This window comes from Pseudorasbora parva, chromosome 1 (genome assembly GCF_024679245.1).
Source record: "Pseudorasbora parva isolate DD20220531a chromosome 1, ASM2467924v1, whole genome shotgun sequence".
Classification (NCBI taxonomy): Eukaryota; Metazoa; Chordata; class Actinopteri; order Cypriniformes; family Gobionidae; genus Pseudorasbora; species Pseudorasbora parva.
This window is the reverse complement of record NC_090172.1, coordinates 37,097,068-37,124,225: the sequence shown is the minus strand read 5'-3', so window position 1 is coordinate 37,124,225 and position 27,158 is coordinate 37,097,068. Positions and strand designations below refer to the sequence as shown.

General features: G+C 37.8%; 1 protein-coding gene across 2 annotated transcripts in view; it reads right to left on the bottom strand.

Annotated features, from left to right (window-relative positions):
• Positions 1-26,626, bottom strand: part of tent4b (terminal nucleotidyltransferase 4B) — a 36,677-nt gene extending 10,051 nt beyond the window's left edge. Inside the window, exons 1-2 of one of the 2 annotated variants that reach the window (XM_067439964.1) lie at positions 25,565-26,626; positions 3,173-3,296 (exon numbers count right to left, since the gene is read on the bottom strand). In XM_067439964.1, the coding sequence (XP_067296065.1) occupies positions 3,173-3,296; positions 25,565-26,070 (630 nt within the window). In that variant the 5' untranslated portion in view covers positions 26,071-26,626. The remainder of the gene's footprint in view (positions 1-3,172; positions 3,297-25,564) is intronic. The other variant, XM_067439957.1, reaches the window with a different exon arrangement.
• Positions 26,627-27,158: the final 532 nt, after the last annotated feature.

Sequence of the window (27,158 nt, the reverse complement as noted above, 5' to 3'; positions counted from 1 at the left end):
ATACATAATATGTAGTCATTAAACATTATCCTGCAATCTAAGCTAAATATAAAGACAGTTATAACTATAAATAAAACTTGATTGTCATATTTTTTAAATATATTTCACTGATACATTAATTTTTCAGTCCATTATCCATATCCATTATCACACAAACAGTTGACATTAAAAATAAATTTTAGCAACAGGGTTCTGCTACCTCTGGAATATATTAAAGGTTCACTGTTGGCCCTTTAAATACCCCCACTGGGCAATAAACAAGTGCCGTACAAAACACTATGTATACTCATATTTATTAGCATACCATACCTATTATTTACGTTCCCCTGCATGGTAACATACTAGCGATGGGCAACAGTGGTCGAGTGGTCGAGTACTCGAACGTGACAGCGACGATCGATCATGAAAACGATGATCGCCCTGACTTTAAAAAATATATATTTGTATATTTCTCGGATTGGTTATTGCGGCATTTTGGACAGTAACTGACGTCTGATTGGTTAGCATTAGACAGCACGCCTTCCAGACCGCGAAACAAAGTGAAACTAAAGCGCGCAGTGATGCCTGAAGCACTGAGAATGATCATGAAATACAGTGCAAGATGTGCGGCAGCCAATCAGTCCTTTTCAAAATCATTGATGATATTAATAATGCAGCAGTGTTACTCATTTTTTTAACAGTCAATCTGTTTTAATGTTTCTCATGGATTCAAAAACACGCAGTGATGCTGTTCTCACTTTGATCATGAAAAATAAAATTATGTGCAGCGCCAATCTGTCATGTAGGCTACATAGAATTATAATAAAAACACGATTATAGTGTTGTAAATTATCTGTGGTTTCGTTGCCCGTGTATAAGCGCTGAAGAGCGCATTCAAAATGAGTTTCGTTTTCAAGCCTGTTGGCCAAGTTCACGTGTGCATTTGCGTCTTTTTGGGCAGATGTAAACTGTAATAGGCATATATCTGATTAATCTCATATAGGATGCGTTTAACTGAGTTTATTAATTCTCTAGCAAAGCTCTGCGGGGTGGTGTATTCACAGTTGCAGCTCAAATACAATGCCCGATATCATTGACTGGGTTATTTGAGACAGTTAAGCCTATTTAGTTTCTTTTTCTTTAAGACATTTATGCATCATAATGTAACAGTTATTTTTTTTTACAGTCATATGTTCATATTTGCATAGACATCTCATGTTTTTGTCGCATACATTTTCATAACAGTCTTAAAATAGTTTCATATCTCCATGACGGAGACGCCCCGCTCATGGTTCATTTATTACTCGTTTTTGAGACCTATCGATGATCGAAATGAAAAATTGACAAAAATGCCCATCCCTATAACATACATGTACATTAGGGCTGAACGATATTCTGTTTTAACATCAACATCGCGATGTGCGCGTGTGCGATAGTCACATCGCCGGAACATGCGATGTGAAGGGTAGTAGCCCATGGTGTATTAAGAGAACGGTAGCACACAGTAAACACGAGTTTGTTGCTGGAGTGACATGCACGTTCCTCATGCTTGCACAGTGATTGGTTCGCTGTGCCGCTGCTCACTGCTCACGGCCAAACATTCACTGCTAAAATGCGCGACGAAGAGGATCCGAAGAGGAAAAAAAAAGGTTTGTACCAGAAATCATCTTTTTGGGACTATTTCGGCTACATAAAGGAGGATGTTGGACAAAAAGAGGTACTTTGCATGGAGTGTCTTGTGGCCACAAAACAAGAAAACACCACCAATTTGTCTGATTACTTAAAACGGCACCACAAAGATCTTTACGACGAATACAAAGCAGAGCTCGACATTAACGCTTGTCCGGGACATATGGGTATTTTGAAGGGACAACTGAAAGAGAATTTTACTTTACTGACGGACAGCCTGATTAAAACAAAAAATAAGTAGCGAATCACCAAAATGCAAGAATGTTTGTGCATTAATTTAGAGCAAGTGGCGATCGATTGTGGATAATATATAATGAACTGATAATAATAAGGTCGCGCTGTTCACGCTCGTGCATCTCGAGGAGAAATTACAACACTAGAGCGTTTTCCTGAATATAATCACGACTGAAAATGACACCGATTTCATATGACAGTTCCATAAACAACTAATTAACATTCACTTAGTCACTTACATTTTAGATGCAATATTTAGTGTTGTTGTTCTATTTCAGCAGTGAAAATCGTTCACAGCAGACCCCTAACACGTCTTACTCATAGCAACAAGTGTGAACGATTCAGCGTTTGAATGATCGACTCAGTGACTCACTCATTAAGAGGGTCACCTGCTGCCACCTAATGGAAGTTTAGTTTCATGTTTGCACATACTTTCCAACATTTCTTTTTGTCACTTGTAATGAAGCTTGCTTATTAGTGAAATTATTAATATCACGGAATGGTAATTATTGACTTTAGCCTGGATTGATGGCTCTCAATATCGCAATATATATCGTTGGGGGAAAAAATATAGCAATGTAATTTTTTTCCAATATCGTGCAGCCCTAATGTACATGCATTTCTATTTTATATTTTTTATATATTTCTTTGTATACAGTTATTTTATTTTTATGATCTGTTTTGTTGTTGTCATTCCAGTCTGTGCACTGGAAGATTCTGTTACCAAGACAAATTCCTTGCATATGCAAGCATACTTGGGAATAAAGCGCTTTATGATTCTATTGATTTAGCTGTACTGGTTCCTTTATATGTATTTTCTTTATTTTACATTCAACATTATGCATATTGCTTTCTCTGCTAGAAAACATTAATAATTTAATATGACTTGACAAACTATAAAAAATGTATATAAAGCAAATCCGCTGTTAAGTCAATAAAAACATCTTTTTAGATATACAGGTAAGCTGAGAAGAGTATTTCTGGTGGGTTCCAGTCACAAGTTAGAAATGGAGTCCCCCGGGGCTTTATATTTAGACCTCTGCATGTCCATGACACCAGTGTAAGGGTGAACTATGGCAAGAACAAATCCACACATGGTGTTTGATATTTAAAAGGTCAAATCCAAACTTGAAAGTGTTTAGATTTATGTTCAGATTTATGCATCCATGGCAGGTACCATGGAGTCTCATTGTACAAATACTAAAGAAAACAAATTACATAAACCTTAAGACAACAACCATTTTAACTAAAAGGTGTGTGAGTAACTAACCTCTGCATTGGGCCACAAGTCCTTGATGACTCTCTGGATCCTGTCCACTACCTCCTGTCTCATACGCTCCTCCTCTTTACGAGGAGAAATGTAGTCATAAAAGTCCTTTATCTCCTCATGCAGCCTGGAGAGAAAGAGAAATAAAGTATTACATAATCTAGTAACTCAAAGAGTGATTGCACTATTAGCAATAAAGTTATTTAATGTTCAACACAAATACTATATCAAAGTGATTTAGCAGCACAGTACCACAATTGGGCAATAATAAACCTGGTGTTTAATGATAAACCTAGTTTCTGATGACCTGAGCTGTTGTGTATCATTAAGGGCTAGGAAAAAAATCTATTTACTTTAAAAATCGAGTTGGTAGGTCAAATCGATTCATATTTACAAAAAAAAATCGATTTCAGTTTAGTGCAATACATACATTTTGCATTCGCCAAATCTTCCTTCCGGATGTTTTAATTAAATATTATAAATATATATATTAAAAAATATGTACAGTTTGCAATTATTTTGTTTTAAATGGGGGGTGAGGGAAAAAAAATCGAATCAAATCGTAAATCGAGTTTTGTATTTAAAAAAAAAAGAAGAAGAAAAAATTGGTGAAAAAAAGTTCATTCAATAACAATAAAAAAAGAATAACTCATAAGCCAATAGTGTGCATACAAAAGGTTTTTGATTCACTAGATCAAAGATTTTGCATGTTTTGATAAGAATTGTAATGTTTTTTGAAAGTCTCTTACGGTCATTGTGAAATAAGTTTTACAATTTCAAATATATATTTCAAACGTTCAGTAGCTAATAGCAATTACTTCAAACCTTCAGTGTCACATGAGCCTTCAGAAATCATTCCAAAGACATGACCAGACTGCCAGCAAAAATCTGATTTTTTGAATAGCCTATCCATATTTTAATCAATGAAGACAACAAAAATGGAATCAGAATTTTTTTTTCCAAATCTGACTCAAACTAGTTTTGAAGGTGGCTCCTGATCAGATGGATCCATCTCAGTTCGGATGCTCTGGCTGCTGAAATCGTATTTCAAATTGTCCTCTTAACGAAACACGCAGCGGATGAACAAAACTCTTAACGAAAACCGCACAAAACTGATGATGGAAATGCCGAAAGTATTCATATATGTCCACTGATTCTCTGCATTTTCTTGTGCGACAGGAGTTCTGCACGTCTCTGAACAGGGCATTTATTTAGAGAGCAAATGATGCCCCTCCATTTTTCCTGAATACGATTTAAAAGCCTTTTCACATATGTGGGTACTCCTACATCATTACCAAAGCAGCCCACACAGGTAAGCCTGGACACACAAACCTTATTTGATCACTTGCAATTAATAGTATCAGGGATGCAAACGGGTGAGGGGTAAAACATGAGAGAACATTGCATGGATATAGAAAACATTCTTCAAGGTTTTTATTTATATTTTATAACACATTTACTTTTTTCATGCTCATTTCTAGACACTATTAAGTATCTTTGAATCTGCCTGAAAACTAATTCTAACGGGTTAGAAAGTTTTACGCAGGGAAAAACAACAAAATGTAAGGGAGCTGAATATATAAAGAAAAACAAGATGACAACAACCAGATAAAATGTGTGTTGGAAATCATCGTTGCTTCTTTATTAACACTGAGAACTGAAACTTTCACTTGTTACAAATGCAGCAATATGGGACACTTTACTGCCTAGTTAAACCCCATTTCTTTATTTCATTGTAATGTCACTTCACAAAACAAGGAAAAAAAGATCAGTCTGAACAGACCCCCCTCCCCCAAAACACTCTCACTGGATCTATGCAAATTTCAAACCTATTTTGATCTCAAAAATTTGAATTCTCACCTAAAGGTGAGGAGTTTGCATCTATGTAGTATAGACAATCTGCCTAAAAAGATCTGATTTGAAAAAAAAAAAAAAAAGGATTTGCCTACAGTGAAAATAGCCTAACATGCTGATTTGGTGCTCAAGAAACATGTATTAGCAATGTTGAACACATTTGTGATGTTTAATATTTTAGATTTTACGGTCACCTTTGATACATTTAATGCATTCTTGGAGAAAATAAAATAAAAATAAATAAAGAAATAAAGAAATAAATAAATCTTACTGACCACAAACAGTAGTATAAAAGAAACAAACAAATTCAACCCCTAGTTACAAAAGGCAGGTTATTATAGCAGGGAGAGTTAGTGAAACCTCTGAGTCAGGAAGAGGGAGTGTGTAGCTACTTGCGAAGTGACACCTCATTATTACACATCTCTAATAATCTAAACCTAGAAAGCACCACGCCATTAAACTCAACCTAACTTCATCCAGAAATTCAAGTTCACTCATTCCAACCTGAATGCTAAATTTAAGCAATGGTAGCATCTAAAAGTTCCATGGGAGACATCTGCAGAATACTATATATCAAGGCTGCTTTGAAAAGCACAATTTATTCACTGAAACAGCGTATTAGTGACATGCATGTTCAGTATGTTCATGAAATGACTGCACCAAGCTACCTGCCATCACCTCTCATTCTCTTTCAGTTCCTACTAACACTAATCTTCTGGTGTCAGGTGCCAAACTCATGACCAGGACTGAATCCACACATGCCTGCCAAACTGGCCTCTGTCCTCGCTCGTGTACACATAGCTGCTGCTGCAGGTGGTGTCATCATTCTGTACATGTGCTTAGTTTGCTCGTGTAGGACTTAGGTAATGTCTCCAATTGCCCTCCTGTAGCTCAAACATGGCGCTTGCAAAGCCAAGGTCAAGGGTTCGATTCACAGGGAATGCATGAACTGATAAAAATGAATGCAGAGAGAGACATGCACATTAGCTGAAAAATACATTTTAGCACAATTTGAATTTGATTTGATTTAGCATTATCTATAGAAGTTACATTTACACCACTTGTCAGATTTCATGCTAATAAAACAGGATTTTTCTCTCTTGGAGAATTTGGTTTCACCAATTTAATTAGATAAATATGTAGGACATGGGTGGGCAATATATATACCGTTAGACACAAATTACTGGTAGAAATGTGTCAACCGGTAGAGATCGTGGACTCATCTCTATCACAGTTACCCTAACGTAACTGCTTATTCTTTACATGCATTTTTTTTTAAGCATTGCGGATTAAAAACTGATGATTTTTAAACGTGCGTACCTTCTCAATCTGAGAGTCATGTGCGTCATGAAGCCGCTAGTCATAGAGCTTTTGAGAACTGAACAGTTTTTTTGCCACCTAATTGTGCCTTTAAATGCATTCCAAAAAAGTAATTTATGTTTTAAGTGAACATAAATAGTTAAAAAAAGAACTGAGAAATTGCAACTAAATTTACCTGCTATCAATATTAATGCTAATCAAACAACAAGTTTCTTTTATTAAGAATAAATTATTTAATAAGAATAAATGTATATTTAATTTACACAGGAAAAACTACACAGTTTTGTGTTACATTTTATAACGTCGTTATACATTTTACGTAGGCTTGGTATTTCTAGTTTTTCAGATCTACTTTATTTGTGTTTTTGTTTTATTGTAGTTGTTTTTCTCTGCACTTTCTTTATCACTGTTTATTTCAGTTAGCGTGAGAGGCTAGTTTATTAGGTTTTTTTTTTATGATACTGAAAATAGTGATAAGAATTATATTTCAATGGTAACCAAAATTGAGATATCATAAAAACCTAATTTAAAGCAAAAACAACTATATCGTGATAGAGATATATATCGTGGAATAAAAGTACTCACATTGTGATATACAATTTTGGTAATATTGCCCACCACTAATGTCGGAGTTACCTGACATGGAAACCAACCTGAAATGTTACCAAGATAGCAGAGTGAATTGACTTGCTGTAAAGTGGCTAAATAAATGTTCTGCATTGGTTATTTCTATATTTGCTAACTGCTAAAGTGGCCCAACATTAAAGGTGCAATATGTAGAATTTTTGCTAAAACCCACTAGGCCAGTGTTATATACTTTGTTCAGTTGAGTACTTACAATATCCCAAATTTGTCTAACTTTTTGTAAATCGTGAGAAAATTGTGATTTTTACCAATGAACCAGGACATGTAAGGGAGTCGCATGTCAATGGCGTCATATCCGCCATATCGGTTTTCCCTTTTACTGCCATAGAAACCAAGGGCAACAGACTTGGACAGCTGCGGCATGCATCTAGCAGCACACTCAAATATTATGGGCCATGGCAAGTAGACTTTGGAACAAAATGAGAAATCAAAAAAGGACCAGTATAGATGTGGCATTTTCGTGATGCAAGAGCTTCACAACAAACTTCAACTGTTCTTGCATCTGTACATAAAATAAATCAATGTTATGTAGCTCAACACGATGAAATATTATAACATCATCAGTATGATGTTCTAATGTTGATGTAGCTTACTGCTGCTGGTCTCATATAGTCAACAAAATAACACACATAACATTATCTAAACTGCATTTGAGTGTGTTAAAAGTTATAGTGTAGACCAAGTGAAACAACATTGCGTTTCCTCACAATTTTAATTAGTCGAATCTCCACCTAGTTATTGTTTATAAGAGGTTAGTGACCCCTAGGGGCGAAAAAATGCATAGTGTAGATTTAAATATAATGTTCTATCATAATCTAGTCCCTCCTCTACATTTAAGAGCAAGTGAATGTTGATGGGCCACATTTAATTTGTTACATCTTTAGAGAACTCTATTCAGTTTTTGCATATGAAAGGTGGTTTTCTGTGCAGAGCAGGATGTTCAGAGAACCTTTTAAATCCCAGCATCACACACATTCAACCAGAGCTGGCAAACTAAAAAAAATTCATTTGCCAAGAAATTTTAGAAATGGACTGCACAGATGAGCAACAATCACGCCCTGAAGAACAATTTGCACTCTGGGAATCCAAGACATCTTGTTACTTAAGAATGAGACTCACTCATCAAAAATGCTGAGAATTATTCAAGAACTCTGCATCCAATTCCATATCAAATGAAACAATTGGTTACAGGAAGGTAAAGGTGTGCTCAACTGCTATTTGCTTGTCCAAGTGGAAAAAGTGAATGAAAGCACAGTTATCTCGAAGAAGGTCTTTGTACATTTGGTCACCAAAGTTGCATAAACAAACAAGTCATGCATGCAAAGCTTTGAGCATAAGCACCATCACAGACACACATAAGTCTCTCAGGGTCCAATCGGTATCTAAGCACATTTGTCTGATCGTGATGGAGAAACAAAACTGCATGATAAAGTTCTGCCCTGCATGCTCTGCAAAGGCAGTCTGACAGCATTCATCAGAGCCAGCCACCACTGCAACACGAACACACCCACTGCAGACGCATGCTGATGACTCCACAGACCACTGAGTAGGGTGCGGAATCACTCAAGGTCAGGAATCAAATACTTGTTATAAAATTAGAAATTTGATTCCCCTTCACTGTATAAATAAAGATGAACCCTTATTAAAAGTTATTTAGTCAAGAGCAGTGAGTGATTTGTTCTGCCTTTTGTCATCTCGTCTTTCATGAGAAAATGCGTCCCTGCCATTGGCTTTCCATGTTTTAACCTTTATACTGTTGGTAGTCTAAGCCTCAGACAAACTTCAGGAGTTTTGAAGTCATCGTCTGATTGGTTGAATTCTATAGGACGTCTTCGAATCGTGTTGAGTTTTTTTAACGGCCCACGTGGAAACAATTGCGACGATTCCAAACTCCCTCGTGGAAGAACGCAGTCGTGTTTACAACTGTGACAATGAGCGCTTACCAGGATCAACTAAACACTGCATTTTCAAAAGTATGTGACGTTCGCAGCTCCATTGTTGCAACAATGTTCTTGAATTAATAATTTATGGATGCACGCCGGTCTGTACTTGCAGAGACTTTGGATGGGAATTTGTCCACATCTCATTCTGATCATCGGTAGGTCTCAAAAAACGAGTACACGAGTAAACATGGCCAGGGCTTATGAGTGGGGTGGGGCGTCTCCGTCATGGAGATATAAAACTATTTTAAGACTGTTACAAAAATTAATGTTGACACAAACATGAGATGTCTATGAAAATATGAACATATGACTATACAAAATAATGCTAGATTATGATGATGGTAAATGTCTTTGAAAAAGAAACAAAATAACGTCTCAAATAATCCAGACAAAATAATATTAGACATTGTATTTGAGCTGAAACTGTGAATACCACCCTGCAGAGCTTTGCTGGCAGATTAATGAACTAAATCAAACGCAACCTATAAGAATAATCAGATATATGCCTTACAATTTACATCTGCCCCCCAAAAAAGGCACAAGAACTTGGCAATGCTAGTTTTTTTTACAGGCTATGGTTTGAAAGGGAAACTCATTTTGAATCCGCTCTTTCCTTAACAACAATGCCGATACACGGGCAACTAAAGCACAGAGAATTTACAACACTATTACAATCGCGTTCTCATTATAAAGCTGTGTATATGACAGATTGGCGCTGCACACCTTGCACTGTATTTCATGATCGCAGCACTTCCAGGCATAACTGCGCGCTTTAGTTTCACTTTATTTTTCTGGTCTGAAAGGTGTGCTGTCTAACGCTAACCAATCAGAACACAGTTCTCGCCCAAAATGCCGCAACAAGCATTCATAACAGTGCGTGTCCTTTGGCGCAACGCAAAACATTTTTAGTTCATTCCTCTAGTAAAGCAGCTCAATTTCCATAAGAATTAATCGCTCTGCACCCTTATGAATTCCCATGCGGCCTGCGCTTTGTTCGCTTTTGAATTGCCGTTTTAAAAAGCGAGGTGCAAAAGAGGGAAAAACTCCAAAGAACTCCCTCTGGCCACTGTGAAGGACTGCCATTCACAAAACAATATGATGATGTATTGGCTGCAAAAGTAGGATCTACACCATACTAATAAATGATTGTGGTCCAAAACCAGGTGTTTCAGTTTCATTGTCTGTTTCAAATGGGTGGAATTTCCCTGTACACAAAATACATTAAAAATGTTGAATTGTATTCATTAACTTTCTTTAAAATATGAAAATTAGCCATCCTTATTGTATAGCTCTGACATATTCAAAGATCAGACAACATTAACAAAATCATTCCAATAAACAAACTTCCATAGAACCATTAAAATTAACACAAATAGATTTAGAATACAAGTAATTAGGGCTGGGTTTCGATTCAAATTTCAAGAATCGATTCGATTCCGATTCTCAAGATCTTGAATCGATTATCATTATGTAATTCGATCTGATCCGATCCGATCTTCGAGATTTAGTGTTTTTGAAGAAAGCATTTTTTTCCAGCTGTTACCTGAATTACAGGACTGTAGTTATGCAACATATTGATACTATTATTATAGACATTCAACTGCAAATTAATGGAGTATTGATGGTCGTAAAGAACAATCCCCCTTCCAGAGCTGTGCTGTCGCGCGCCGTCATGACAACGCAGCCATCACAACTTCCTTGGCAGTAAGAGCGCGCTGCAGTGAGAACGGCTGTGGTCTTCAGCACGGTGGCGGCGGTATAACGTTAGGCTGTGTGTCCACCAAAGCGTTTTTAGCCAGCTGAAAACTCCTCACTGTGAGCACTTGAGAGCGTTTTGGCAGGCAGCGTTTTTTCTCCTCAGTTGAGACTTGCTTGTTGTTATGATACGGAAAATCCGAGGAGGTCTTTCTAATATCACAGGTAGTTTGTTCCTGTATTGATTCTATATAAAATTGCAGATACAATGTAAAGTATTTTCTCTGGCATTTGTTTTAAATCATTTTGTTTCGTTATTATTGCTTGTTGTCATCTGATGACGACACGCAGAATGTGGAAGTTGGTCTGTATTGTGTTTGTCCCGTCCCTCCTCCACTGTGATTGGACGGCTGGGTGAAAAGTGACAGTAATGAGCGCTGCGTTTTACTCAAAGAACATGCTTCAACTCTCTGCGACAAGTAAAACTCGCTGATCGTTCAGCGCGAGCGTGAAATACTTGCTCAGCGCCTCGGTGCGCTCCTGGCGTTCTTAAAACCCGGCGCTCTCTTTGAAAACGCCAGCCAGTATTCTCTGTCCGCGGCGCTTCTGGAGTTTTCAAAGCTGCCATGTTCGTTGTGTTAATGCCCTTCCACCTCGCGCGCATGCATGAATCCAATGACGTGGCAAATAAAAATTCAATCTAGGCCTATTATGAAATCGATCCTCTGAGTTACGGATCGATCTTTAGAAATTAATATGAAAATCGATTCAGAATTGGTGAATCGATTTTTTCAACACAGCCCTACAAGTAATAAGTGGTTGTGTGTATGTATGCTTGTGAGAGTCATCTGAGTACATGTTTGCATATGGGTGTGTGCTTGCAAAGCGTGTGTTGTTTCATCAAGAAGATGATACTTCTGTGAAACAAACAAAGTACAGTCCAGCTATGGAACTGAGAAACACAGGGCCTGAATGACCTCTTGATCTCACCACATCTGCTTTAAAAACACTGTTACAAAACACAAATGGACAAGAGTGAGCAGAAGCTGACAAACCAAGACTGAATCGAACACAAAATGAAGGGTTGGAAAAAATGGAAAGCACTATCCAACTGGAGATAAATAATTCCCAGCAGGCTGTTTTACAGTTCAAAAAGCACATTTGACCACAGACGAGTCGTCCACCCTGGCTGTGGGAAACTGATTACACACAGAGCCTGAGTTTCGTTTCACAGAATAAGCTGTTCAGATCAGTTTCAATTCTCCAGAGCAGTCTGTTGTGTCCTCCAATAGAGCACAAGCAGCATGTAGTTTATTCTCAGTGTCAGCCAATCAGAGAGCAGACTCTATCACTATAGGAAGCCCTTCAACGTGAGGCAATGCAACAAAATTTCCACTGTTGCTGTAGTGGGCTGACTGACTCACACGACACAAAAATACTTTGATCACACAATCATCCTCATTTACTTTTTTGAGGAAATGTTTTTTTAATCTCCACTACATGTAATTAACTGATGACTGAATCAAACTCTGCCACTTTAAAGCTCACATTCATCTGCCTTCAATGTTGAGTGCAAAACCCACATATCAACATTCAATCAACAACCTATGCAAAGAACCAAATCCCTGCACTACATTGCTTTCCATTAATCCATTACAATCAGATGTAAGTTGCAAAATGGAACAAAAAAAATCTCTACTTCTGTTGTATTGTGACTTCAACAAACAATGAATAGCTTTAATTTACACACATTCCCCCACGACAGGAAGTCGTACTTCTCCTGCAAATGTGTGTTTGTGGAGTGACAAGGACTGTCTGTGGTAAAATAAGACTTGTCAGTGTCATGTTGGTGATGATTGTAATCACTATTTTGGTCATCTGTGGGCTGAGATCACGACTGCTGTAATTAGTCTTTCCTTTCCGGACGTCACCTACAAAAGTTCTCAGGGTCTAAAATTCACATCTAAAAATGGGTGGAATTCCCCAGTTAGGGTGGGGGTAGCACTATACACACACACACACACACACACACACACCTAAAGGATTATTAGGAACACCAAACTAATACTGTGTTTGACCCCCTTGCGCCTTCAGAACTGCCTTAATTCTACGTGGCATTCATTCAACAAGAAATGTTGGCCCATATTGATGCAGTTGATGGAGATTTGTGGGATGCACATCCAGGCCACGAAGCTCCCGGTCCAACACATCCCAAAGATGCTCTATTAGGTTGAGATCTGGTAACTGTAGGGCCATTTTAGTACAGTGAACTCATTGTCATGCGCAAGAAACCAATTTAAAATGATTTGAGCTTTGTGACATGGTGCATTATCCTGCTAGAAGTAGCCATCAGAGGATGGGTCGATGGTGGCCATAAAGGGATGGTCATGGTCACAATGCTCAGGTAGGCCGTGACATTTAAAAAATGCCCAATTGGCACCAAGAAGCCTAAAGTGTGCCATGAAAACATCCCCCACACCGTTACACCACCACCACCAGCCTTCACAGTGGTAACAAGGCATGATAGATCCATGTTCTCATTCTGTTTACGCCAATTTCTGACTCTACCATCTAAATGTCTCAGCAGAAATCGAGACTCATCAGACCAGGTGACATTTTTCCAGTCTTCAACTGTCTGTTGTAGCCTCTTTTTCCTATTTTTAGTGGAGATGAGTGGTCTTCCGCTGTTGTAGCCCATCCGCTTCAAGGTTGTGCATGTTATCGCTTCACAAATGCTTTGCTGCATACCTCAGTTATAGCGAGTGGTTATTTCAGTCAAAGTTGCTCTTCTATCAGGCCATCCTTAAAAATATTCTTGTTTGCCGTAACCCGACCGACCGTGTCAATTTAGGGCCGACTCAAATTATTATTTTTTTTTCCTTTTAGTCCGACCGACTTGCCGGTTGTAAATTTGCATTAAGACCGACCAATTTCTTTTTTTACTCTTCAAACATCTAATACAAAAGTAATAAAATAATATGAAATATATTTTAGTAAGTATTATATATATATAAATTGCCTGGGTCTACATACGAAGGCTACGTTCTTTATTTTATAGAAAAACCCGTGACGTCATCTATGTTTACACTAAGGTTAACGGATGTCTATGCTATGGCCTGCACGTGCGTTCGTTTCGGCTCATTCTCTCATTCACTGTAACGTTAGACTATTAAAGCCCTATCGGAGATTTCGCCGCATTGTGTGACAGGAGTCAGGACCATGGACACGTTACACACACCAGGCAAGTGCACTGCAGAAGGGAGGGCTTTGGGGGTTTGAACCCTTGCCCTTTTTGAAAATTAATCAAAAGTGCCCCTCTCAACATTCATCATTACTATATTGTGGCCAATAAAACAGAATTTGAATTATAATTAATATAACAACGTGTACAAAACAGTAACAAATGGCGGAAAAGCCGTTTATCTTGTCTCTGTCAGTCTGAAATATCGTTGTCATAACGCGTTGCTATGGGTAGCGTGTTTTGCTCGACCGCAGCGCGTGGTGGGAGCGGTGGCACTGGTTGTAACTTGAAAATTAATGCTTTATGTAAAGTTCTTTCGATGGATACACTTGCTGGCTCCTCAGAGACAGGCTACACTACAACAGCGATAATAAAAGAAAAACGTGGGCAAAACGGTCTATCTTTGTAAAGTGTGTTCAATGCATGCAAGTGCTGCCGTATGACCAGTCATTTCGCCGTCATCACCCAGTATATTCGCCAGAAGACGCGAATGAGAACTCTGCAGTGTGAGAAGCTGTCTCTGCGCTGGTACAAAAGCGCGCGCACGTCTCACAGCGCGCAAATATTGAGTTCTTCAAGTCTTGCGCTTCAACGGACAAACTCACACAAAAAGTATGTCAACATGTCGATCTTGATGAGTATCCAAGCAGACATTGTCTGATGCCTTAAGTGAACTGTATACAGTCGAGAAAGACGAGCATATCCCTGTATTACCTGAAAGACGAGCATATCCCTGTATTAGGTCTTAAAGGGGCAGTAGCCTTTACTGCTGTCTGTCAAACAAAAGATAAGGACTACTCTTGATTGAATAGCTTTTGTAATTTTAAAAAGGATTGATCTTTGACTGAAAAAAGGTTGGGAAACACTGATTTAGTGAATGGCTATGGCTCGACGGCAGGAAAAACAATCCAAACAATCGCGATTTTTAAACCTTTTTCATCATTATTGTTAATCAAAGCTATTATTCTAAATGTAGGCTGTCAAGAAGGAGGAAAGAGGGGCAGTGTCTCTTCAAAAAAACAGAGACAATACATAATATTACAAAAATAAAATAACGTCTGAAAAAAATGCTCTGCCATTGTCTGTGGTGTTTGTTTACTGTAATATTTACCAGTAAAGAGAAGGTTATAGCTGCTTAATTAATTGAATTCATAAAAAAAAATCTTTTTAATATTCAAATACACTAGTCTATATCACCATATGCGTTGGTTTAGCAACAAGTGCAAGCCACTTCAGAGACACAGATAGTTGCGTGTTCTGAGTTAACACAATCGAGTGTAAAAATACGAATACATATACATATCATATACAATACATATCACTGGAAAATACTAAAACGGGAAGATAGCGGGAAAAGAGCTAAATTACGTGAGAAACCCGGAAAAAAGGGAGGGTTGACAGCTATGAGTAAATGACAGCTAGCGGTGGTTGGAACATTTTCTTAATGAATGCACCTAAAATTTATGCAATAAACATGTTTTTGACAAATATTTCAATTTGTTTGTGGTCTATATAGCCTGCAATTAGCCTATGCGCCCGAAGGCACGGCTTGAAGACCCAGTCAGTTTAAATTCATACCTACGTAATCCCCATCACCAAAAATTTACTTTTTTTTTTACATTAAAATTTGAAAAAAAAAAATTGACCTACCTACCGACCCTTTTTTAAAAAATGTTTACTGTTACTGCAAACCAAAATATTTTTAAGGATGGCCTCAGCTTGAATCAGTTGGCCCATTCTCCTCTGACGTCTAGCATCAACAAGGCACTTTCGTCCACAGGACTGCCGCATACTAGATGTTTTTCCCTCTTATATATATGCATGTATGTAACTGTTGGGGAACGGTGGCTTAACTGTTGCAGTTTTAAGGCAGTTTCGAAAAGTCCCATAGAGAAGTGAGTAGTTTACCACTTCTAGGAGATTGCTTCTAAAGAGTTAAACACACTTTTGAAAAGAGTGGGGAGTGTGTCAAGGGCACAGGTTGATGTTTTAAGGTGCTGTACCGTTTCTTCTAAAATGTTACTGTCAATTGCTTCGAAATTAGACATAGTAAATTCGGATGTTGTCATCTGATCTGACTGACCCCTGAGCAACTCAAGGATGTGCTAATTAGATTATGCACCGTTTGTCCATGTTTACAAACAATAAAAAAAGGACTTGTAATACATTTTTTTGTTTGTCTTGATATAAGTAATCAATTCAGTAATTTTCATGGTGATATCTAAAGGTTAAACGTTTTACCCTATTCATGTGAGAAAAATAATGAATAGGCGTATGAATAGGATATATTTGGGGCTTTTTTGGAACCTCTCCCTAATGGGATTCTTCTGGGCTTTTTTTCCGTACTCTGGACATATTGATTATACAAAATCAGTTGAGTTTGATTCTGTTGCAATTTGTTCACCCTTTTTTCCTAAAATGCCTGGACTAGTAGGCTATGTGCTTGCTTTAATAAAGATGAATAGTTATGATGAAGCTAAGTAGTTACTAGCAACCTAGTTATCTAACATTAAAAACATGTTTCTATATAATGAGAAAGTCATTCAAACCTCAGTGCTAACCTGTCACCTCTGACCCTCAACAGCTGTCACAGCTCCTGGTGCAGGTGGGATGTGTTGTTGCAGGATCTGATTTGCTATAGGCTACTCCTGACTGGTCGAAATCTCATGCTACTTAGGACAAATGTAATGTACAGAAGTAGCTGCACTGCTTAAATACAAAATTAAAGTTTTTGAAGGAAAATATAAGTAGTCACTCTGATGACAATTTTTATGTGAAATGTGTATATTTACCCCCAATTGTCATGGTATGGGGAATATTTTTTTTAAAACTTGAAACCAATTTTATTGGATTCACTGACCCAAAAAAATGTACACTTTGACACCAAATGTGTCATTATAGCGATAATAGAAGGAAAGATATGGGCTCTAGAGTACTTTTGATGCATTGGCGGTCATTTTTGAAAAAACCTGTTTCTTTCTGATACAAAGTGTGATCTCACTTGTGTCTTGGGATACATTTATTTGTATGGCCCTAAGGTACTTCCATACCAAAAGGGACCTTTGCATCATGACTTGAAGTCATAAGTCACACTTAACCTCCCACTACTGCGCGAGCCATGTCTTGACAGTCGCGTAAGCTATTATGGTCTTGTGTTGTTTCCACCAGCGCAGCACATCTCATTGTTTCTTTTAATTAATAAAATAAATATAAAACGAAGGAGAAGCCTAAATAAGGCCCGAATCCCAACCCGAGTAGGTATGACATGAAAATATGCCCGAAGCCCGGCCCTAGGGGCGAAAAAAAGTTGGGTCCCATCGGGCTCGGGCATAAATGCAGGGCTCTAGTGTGAATAGGTTCTGTTGTTGAGCTGTTCTGTATGTTCGGCTGTTTGCACAGTAAAATAAACACGTGAAAAAAAGTATTTTTAATGGGTCACAGACACTCGTCAATTGTATTTTTATGTAATGCCAATTCAATACAATAATCTTATGAGTTAATGGTTATTAAACGATCGGTCGGGAAAATTAACCGAAATGAGCATCCCTAATTGTGAGGTATAATGAGGCAGATTATAATCCATGTAATGAATGCATTTCATGGACATTTAATCAAACTAGAAATGTTTTTGACTAATGGAAACATTCTAGTTCTGAAGCTCATTTTAAGTGAACATGTTTTGAACCCTTAGTTGTTAAATGCATGGTGCTGTCAATATTACAAAGTAGACCAAAAGACCCACTCATTATTTCGAGCCAAAGGGATATTTTTATCCAACAAGTTTATTTTTCATTCAGCAGTCCATCTTTAACAAAAGTTCAACAAACGTGGAAGGAGAGCACACTTCTCGAGACATACCTGACCCACTTTTAGAAATGACTAAATGAATCTGCCCTTTTCTGCTGTTGGTTGCATTATGAAGGAAAAAATGTATTTGGTCATGTAATAGTGAGCAGAATCCTCTGGAAACTGAGAGCTTTGGCACTGAACTAAACAAACGTTAAAGGAGTAAGCAGTAATCCCACTTATGGCTAGTGCTCACCTAACAACAAATGTCAATCATTCAGGGCCAAAATGACAATGTAATTAATACTCATGAGTCATGACACAGTTAGTGAACTGAGCCAATGACCAGAGGTGGGTAGTAACACACTACATTTACCCAGCTGTTATTTTAAGAAAAGAATAGATTTAAAATATAGGTAGGTACATTTACTTTAACTAGACTGCATCTCTCATGACAAAAAAAAAAACTTCTTTTACTTTATCACATTTGACGACTTTCCTAATTAAATACATGTTAAGAAATGCATAGGTTATTCCAAACAGTCTTTTTTTCCCCTCATTTGAGTCAATTCTGTTAAAACTTCAAAGGCTACAGTTTGAAATAAAAAATCTATTAATTCTGGAAACAAATACTTAAGGTCAGGAATACTTGTTATAAAATAAAATTTGATATTCCTCATCTATTCCTATGTGCGTTTTAATATGACTTCAATCCATTCAAGCGCTAGACCCGCGCGTCCAAAGCGCGCTTGCAGAAAAAGTGATTTAAAGTGATTTTAAACCATTCACGTTCAAGACTCAAGCGCTGCTTTCTGTCGAAATATATGTCAAAACGTCATACACATAACTGTTTTCTGTCAAAATATATTTGTAATGTATATTTTATTTATAAAGTTAAATGTCATTTTATATGGTTACAGTTTCTGTATGACTAAATACCTTAAAATCCCTTCCTTTTAATCATATTTTTGTTCAGTTTATTTATTTACATGTACTTTCACTTGAGTATAGATTTTGGATAGTCTGCACACCTTTGCTGATGGCAAATGAAACTTTCAAAAGATAGAAAAAAAAATAACGTTCTTCGGTCATGTAGTGCATCTCGTGTTTCAGTAGCAGCTAGGCATTTACAAACTGAGCCATACTTGTAAAGAGAGACTGATGAGATTTATAATCTGCCCTCTCCATCCCAAATTGTTCTTATGGCCCTGCAATAACTCATGTGGATAAGTATCTCACCAAAATGTGTTGCCTTCACATTTCTATTTTGAGGTTGTGTCAACTTGACCAATTTTTATTTTGAGACAGAGGGCCAAACAAACAGTGCTTGCTTCTGTGTGAAACGTACAGATGGTCAATGGGTTAGATGGGTTAAATGCCAAAACATTGCCTTATTTTGACTGAACCTCCATGTTAAACTCTCATCTAAGATGTGTATTCAACAATGTTCTGTGATGAATCAGTAACATTCGAGCGATTACATAAGTTCAAAGGGTACCCACCCAACTCTGACTCAAGTCTTACCAAAACCTCCCTGGTACATTCATGGGGCAAAGCATAAACAAGTGTCCATTTCATGTTGCTAGGCAGAGCATGGCCTGCTGTCAGTTGAGTAAGTAAAGTTAGTCTGTTGCTTTGCAGCCTCAATGCTCAGCAGACCGTGACAATCCACATTCAAACTAAACCCGATCACACATGCTAAACGCAATCTGTCATTCAATATGCACTAACAGCTCAGTTGCACTTGCATTTTGATCTTCTAGATCTGGTGTAAAAAGACCACTGATTTCATCCAAGTTAGCCATTAGTTCCAAAAATACAGCTGAGTTACAAAAGTTAACCAATCAGTCCACAGGAATAATGTGAAAGATTTCTCTAAAGAAAAAGAAAAGAATAAATAAATAAATAAATAATGATAATATAAAAACCTCTTTCCTATTTAGGAGTTGCATGTGAGTGAGTAAATCTGCTTTAAGAACAGTTTGTATTACGAATAACTATTTTAATTTGAATAGTTTCTACAACCTTCTACAAACCTTAAATTTGTTATTTAACAGAAGGTTTACCAGTACAATATATTATTTTTATAATATATTTTTAGATACTGAGGATCCTACAATGGACGTTACATTTAATTGTTGCCTCTTTATATAATTTATGGAGCCTTTCTAAATTATTTGCCATCAACAAATATACATTCATTATTCCTATCTTATCATGCTGCACTTTGATCAGGAATCGTCTACCCAAAAAATGTTATTCTGTCATCATTTACGCACTTTTGTTGTTCCATCTTCAGCGGAACAATTTCTTTCTTTTCTTTTCTTTTCTTTTCTTTCTTTCTTTTTTTTTTTTTTTTTGAAGAAGAAAAATGCTTCTAACCCAACAGTTTTAGTCACTTCCATTCTATAACGAGACATATCAAAATATGTTCCACAAAAGAAGAAGTACATATCTAAAACGACCCAATTTGAAAGGGTGAGTAAATGATTTTGGGGTGAACTACCCCTTTGAGGGGACTGCAGCAGGTAAGCATTTGATCTGGCATTGATTAAATCGAATAAAAGTTTACCAACAGCCATGTGTTTAATTAATTAAATTTTTCTTTTCAAAACAGATGCAATGTATATTTTTGCATCAGTTGGGCTCCTCTGGATCTGCATTATGTTTACTGTTATTACCTTGTCAATCCATGTTTGCAGTTGTGCCACCATGAAGTTTGAGAATATACAAATTGCTTGACAAACGTTTTTCAATTATCGCAACAGCTTTAAAAATAACTGATATTTATAAATTGTGTTTATCTTAAATTTTTAAAAACTAAAAATGACACCATAGGATGTACTTAATTGTTTTTTTATAAGGGCACCATTTTAAATAGTTTTCTATGGCTATTAATTTGTTTCGGACAGTTGCACCACTTTTAGGAGTTGAAGATAACGAAACAAAATAATATGCAAGCAATTATTTAAATGTAAATTAATTAAAACTAAATTGGTTTTCAAGAATAAAGCAATGTGTGTCATGAACTTATGAAATTCTTTTAAAAGAAAGTAATGCACTGGCACAAAAAAATATTCATGTCATGTCATTGACCCCAACGCAAATTCCAAACATTCTGCCACCGGTCTAAAAACAAGAGCAACATGAGCATCACATTCTGACATCATCCTAATCACTTCGACCACCCTAGAAAAGGGGATGAATTCTTGATGAGAGATCTAAACGTGATAGTTATTCCTCCAGCACAGACACCAAAGACTATAGTTATACAAAGACAGTTCACTTACTTACAAATGGGAGAAACTGCAACACGTAAAATGGGGGAATACGCCCCCGCCTTCTATATAAAAGAGCCAACCTGGTAGCTCCAGTTCCCATAGAAACCAGTATTAGAAACAATATTTATGGACCAGATCATGTCAGATTTTGTTGCTGATTTAAGATGTTCGGCAAGCAGTTTTTGAGATTTCAGGATAAATCCATTAATAGATAAGACTGAAAGCTGCACGGAGGCATTGCAAATATGGCCGCCAAGTGAAGAGACTTTCCTTGAAAGGGACTTTGATGGCACACTCTCACAACTCCAAATCCTCCAGTGTCGGAATCAGTAAAAGACTGAAAGCCTCTCAGGAAGCCCCATGTGCTGGCACTGAAAGATGGTTTTCTATTACATTTAGCCCCCTTCAACCAACTTGCAATGCCTCCCTCATGCCCCATGGTAACGGGTTGACCCTAATGACAGTGATAGATGAATATTTCTTAACTCAACTGCACATAACAGAGATATAATAGGAAAAGCATCAGCCAGAAATAACCTTGCTTAATGTTTTGTAACAAATAAAACTACAAATTACTATAATTATTACTAAAACCTGCATGTAGTGAAAATCCTTATAAGAAAATGATATAATTCCCAAATCTTTAAAGTTTCAACATGATCAAAACTATTCAAAGACATGAAGTCAGGCCACCATCTGTTTAGCAACACCTACTGAATACAAATCAGCGTCTTTGTTTGAAAAACATATCCTTTGCATCGATTCAATGCTCTTCAAGAAAAGACTCAGCACTGAAGTAGGGCTGGATTTGCGTGGAATGCATTGATTTGTCGCGTCTGCATTAGGCCTCATCATTATCACACTGTGAAGCCAACTATCACCTGAGCATGTGAATATTCTTTATTTTCTCTCAACATGAAAATGTGAAACAGTATAAACCCGATAACCATATACAGACTCAAGTTTATTTGTGTTCTAGGGGGTATTCCAGAAAGCAAGGTTAACTTGCCATTACATAACCTGGTTGATTTACCCAAATCTTGCTTACTAAAGTTGTTTCCAAAAACATGTCCTAGAGTAAGTCCAGCCAACTCAAAGTATGTTCAAGGTTAACACACAAGACATTCTCAACAGAACAACGAATTAATGATTCACCATGGAAACCAACACTAAGAAAAAGTGTACCATTCTACATCCTCATTTTGTTTAATGGTGATTTACATAACATTCATTTTTTTCAGCCTTTTCATTTAACAACCCTCTACAATGCGAGTAAATCACTTGAATCTTGACTGGGCAACAAAATCACATTAGCCATTGACTAATAAATGCTTAGATTTTACTCACTGGTGTGTGTGTTAGAGGCTAAAAATAAGTTTAGCATTGATATATTTTCACTCAACGCACTGTCAAGCAATCTGTCTATTTCAGTTCAGCTCAATGGATGCACAGTGTACCTGTATAAGTACTGTACTGTAATAAGTACAGTAAACTCTAGTGTGAAGGCGCACAACTTTCCATCATTTTGCATAACACTGTTTTACACACACACATAAAGAGAGTCTTAAGCCCTGTTTCCACCTAAATTACCCAGAACAATTTGCACCAGGATCTTTTTTTACAGGAATGGATCGGCACTAGGTATCTGCAAATACTCAAAATTAAATGACTGACTCGAGGGCAAAAAAACCTGATCGGGACATCCCTACTAAATTTAGTGGGTGCAAGGCTGCGAGATGCATGGCTCAAACGTACTCTCTGCAACCAGATAGAAAGCATTTAACACAGTTCTTGGTTATTTCAAATATCTATGGATGAACTCACGCCTCAGCTGGACTAATTTATTTATTAACGCACGGTCAATCGTGGTAAAACTTCACAATTTATGGATATCACCATGTTTGACGCTGTCGCTATCCGCTTTGGTTCGTTAGAATGCGGTTGTGACTTCAGCTGTTAGATCACACAGCTGAATTAACATATTCAAGCAACTTTAATCTCTTGAATGAACAAAACATTTCAGGAGTTAAACTTTAAGCTGTCGCTGTAAATCCCAAAAATGCACTGTGAATGCAGCCTTAGTAAAACACCTTTCCTAATTAGGACTACACTGCATAAACCTTATCTTTTATCATAAATAGTATAGTTAGGTAAAAGTTCATACATAGATAAGATATGGTTATTAGTTATTGGTAATTAATCCGAAAAGAATAAATAAATGGGAGGAATGACTAATTTAAAAAAAAAAAAACGTTCTTACCAGTCCTATACTGACTTCATCCTATACTTAAAAAAACACTCAGAACAGAAGACCCAACATAAAAAATTCAGCAGCAGCACAACTGAGCATGGCGAGAGGATTTCCCTTCTCCTCTCACTGCAGCATAGCTGTCAGGCAGATGAAAGGATCTCAGCTCACTCTGATTGGCTAGAAGCACTGTGACATCACAGAGATGGGGATCGTGTGTCAGCTGGGAGGGGGAGCATTTGTTTTGGGTAGAATAGGGAAGGCAACTTGCTCAACAACACAGAAAATATAAACAGAAAAATCTCTTCATGCACACACACGCATACACACACACACACACACACACACACACACACACACACACACACACACACACACACACACAAAGATTCAGACACCTATAAAACCATCTGTCTCTCTTCTCACACCACCGAACAGAGCAGCAAAAAGGATTATAGTGGGAAATTAGCCTCTAACTAACACGTGTACAAAACATCCATATGATGTGAAGGTTAGAAATATTCTTTGCTCTAGGAAGGAAGCAAATTTCACACCCTGCTTTTCTAAAACCCACAAAAAATGATCCCTCTACAGAACGAGATTAAAATCTTAAAGGCATCAGATATTCTCTTTGTATAGAAAACTGTAGCATGAGCCGCCCTGCTTGTAAATCTGTGCATTGACACATGTCTAAAAGGTAAAGCTGACACGAGTTCATTCATATGACAAATGGAAAAATGGTCAGAGGGGATCAGGTGAGAAGATATGCAAGGTGTCTGTAAGACTGGAGTAATCACAAAGGAATGGACTTATGCAAACACTCTGCTAACATTACTATAAATGAGGATAAGGCTTGTCGGCTGTACTTTGCTCTGGGCTCCACAAGCTGCTGCACATATCACAAAGTAGGGCCATCTGCACTTTTTAAAAAAACCTACTAGACCACAACCACACCCAGTACACCTTTAATTCTAACACAACTACACAAACCAGAATACACAATCAACTTCCACATGCTTTGCTCAAAAAGGTACCTCATACAATTTGACAATCGACCTCTCTGGCATACTGGAAGATTTGCTTATGGACATGTAATGCCCTCAATAAATTACCGCCATTAAAACGAATTATTAATTTAAAAATGTGGTTTGAGAGCATTTTTAGCCCACCAAAAATTAGATTCGTTTCATCACCATTTACTTCAGAACACACATGAAGATATTTTTAAATTCTCACATCATTTGTGTCCATCCAAAGTAAAAAAGTATCCATCCACACAACCAAATATGTAAAATTAAATCCATAAGCAATCCAAATTTGTTTCAGTTGATTATTGAGGAATGACAAAATGACTTGGGTTTTAACAAAACGAGGGTTTGTAAAAGATAACAGAAATTTCATTTTTGGGTAAAGTACACTTATGAGTTAAACCTCTTCAAAATCACAAACAATTGCAGCAATCCAAGTCATTACAGCAATATAAACATGCACAGAAGGCTGTCATCATGATGACTTATGAGCATTGAGTGTGAAGTGCAAGGTGTAGATTACTGACAGACTGGAAGATAATTAATAGAGGCGGTACCTACAGTACATTAAATCTATGTAATGCATTACACACACAGTAATTCATAAAGTATTAGAGTTTTCAATTTGGGATTGGTCTCAGTAAATAAAGTCCTGCATGCCATGGAAAAGATCCACTGAGATATCTAATAGTCCATAAGCCATCAACTTCTTGTTCAGCCATTTTAGTTTATTCTTCTATTCATTCAAGTTGTTATTTTTTCCACAAACATTTACCATGGCAACAATTGTTTCCAAAACACCAACTGTTACTACTGTAAAACATAAGTAACCATGTGATCCTTCAAACAAGATGTAAAAGTGACACAAAGTAACCAAGCTTTGTAGTAACAGTTTATAATATATGTTTAAAGGGACAAAATGTGAATGAAAAATGGTAGAAGTAAACTCTGCATTTAAGACTAAGTGGATTTAGAGAGAGTTTGTGCTACTTTTAATTTTACAAGTATTCGAGCACTAGAGGAAAATCAGGGGAGCAGCTGACAAGCCAACGCAGGTCATTTAAATGGAAGGGTTGCAAGGATACTCTAGACATGCCAAATATGGTGAAGAAACGACTCAGATGTCAAACCTCTGGTAAACCTGCGAGAACCTGATAGTTATTTTTGTAAATGAACGGTCGCAGGTCCAACATCGAGCTTTTTATTCAGGTCATGACATGTTTAACATGCACTGAACAACCCTGAGTTTACTGTTGAACGTGTAGGCCAGCTCCTGAATCCGAGCAAACAAACGGGCCCAGCACCGAGGTTATCATATACACCCCACACACATAAAGTTCATGTCAGCACTCACCCCACGATGCCGTCCGAGTAGTTTCTGCTCTTCCACGGTGTGCCCGTGTAGACGTCCTTCGCCCCATCTGTCAGCAGCAGACTCCTGTTAAACCCAAAGGTGCTCGCCTTGTTGTCTCTCTTCCTTTTGCTTGGCAACTCCGTTCCCACTCCTGCGACCCCACTGCCACCCACTTGCCCCCCTCCGCCGACACCCCTGCCCGCCCTACTGCTGCTGTTATTATTGTTATTGGTTTCCAGTGGGATAAAGTCCTGTTGTTCAGAGACCTCACTGTCGGGTTTGGATCCAGACATCCCCTGAAGATCCTTGGTCTTTCCGCTGCTGTCGGCCGCGTTGCTCGACGCACCGTCCCCGCCGCCGCTGCTCGTCAGTTTGGCGCTGGTTGTGTTGCAGTTGTTGTTAAAGTAAAGGTTTCCTAGCGTCTGTGTCGTTTCCCAGATGTGCATCCACAGGTTGTTGGCGGGTCCGCGCTGTTCTGGCTGAAACCAAGCGATTCTAGGATCCATCAAACGCTGAGCTGCTGCAGGCACACTTGCCCCCAGAGCAGAGCCAGGCTCGGTTCGCTTAACCCACTAACGGGAACACACACTCGCCCTGGACAGCAACTAAAATATCCTGTGCGGGTCCATCAACGTCTCTCGGGACAGGAAAACACCCGTGTAAACGGACTGTAAAAATACGTTCTGCTTAAAAAGCCAACCGTCAAACTTCAGAGCACGAGGAAAGGAGAAACGTGAGTGTCGTCTGTGTCACTGCCTCTGACCTGTTTCTATCTGAGATCGTGTGTCTCAATGGCGGACAGACCACGGCACGACTGCGCATGCTCGACCAGGCGGGAGCGAGCGAGCAGCGGGGACGCGCTGACTCCGAGTGTTACGCAAGAACGCACGTTACAGCTCTTGTTACGTAACAACAGCAGCAGGTTTGATACATTGTAGTAATATGAACCTCTCGATTGTGTCATGTTTCAAACGTACCCTGTAAAGGCTGGCGCTAATCCAATGAGCCCTATATCTGCAGCATGGGGTCTCAATGTTATCTTATAATTGGATTACAAGGAACAGAGTCCGCGAATAGAATATAAACAACAGTATTATTACTGTGGTACAGGTCTGACCAGTGTTTCTTTCTTACCTCTTAAAGGGACTGTGCAAAAATAAACAAAAAATACAACTGTTATAATTTGATGTCGCAAAGTATTCTCTTTAATAAAATACAAAATATGTTAAGCAGAATATTATGACAGCCTTTCACTTTCATTTCATCCTTTTCAATAAAATGAAGCAACTACAACAATCATACAGTATTGTAATTATTGAGAAATATTTCTTGTTTTGTTTTTTCATCAACCAGAGCTGCAAAAGTTTAAAATAGCCAAACATCTAGAAGGCAATGTTTTTTTCTCCACAGACAGGTTTATGAGGGATCTAATACGACTTATAAACATCCGATAATCTGCTGTTGCTATGGGCCATGAAACACTACATAAAAGGGTTTTGTAGTTCTCACATTATGATGGACTGGGTGAGAGGGGGAAGCTTAGCAACATACATAGTGTTTATAAAGTAACCCCTGGGCATTGATCCATCATTAC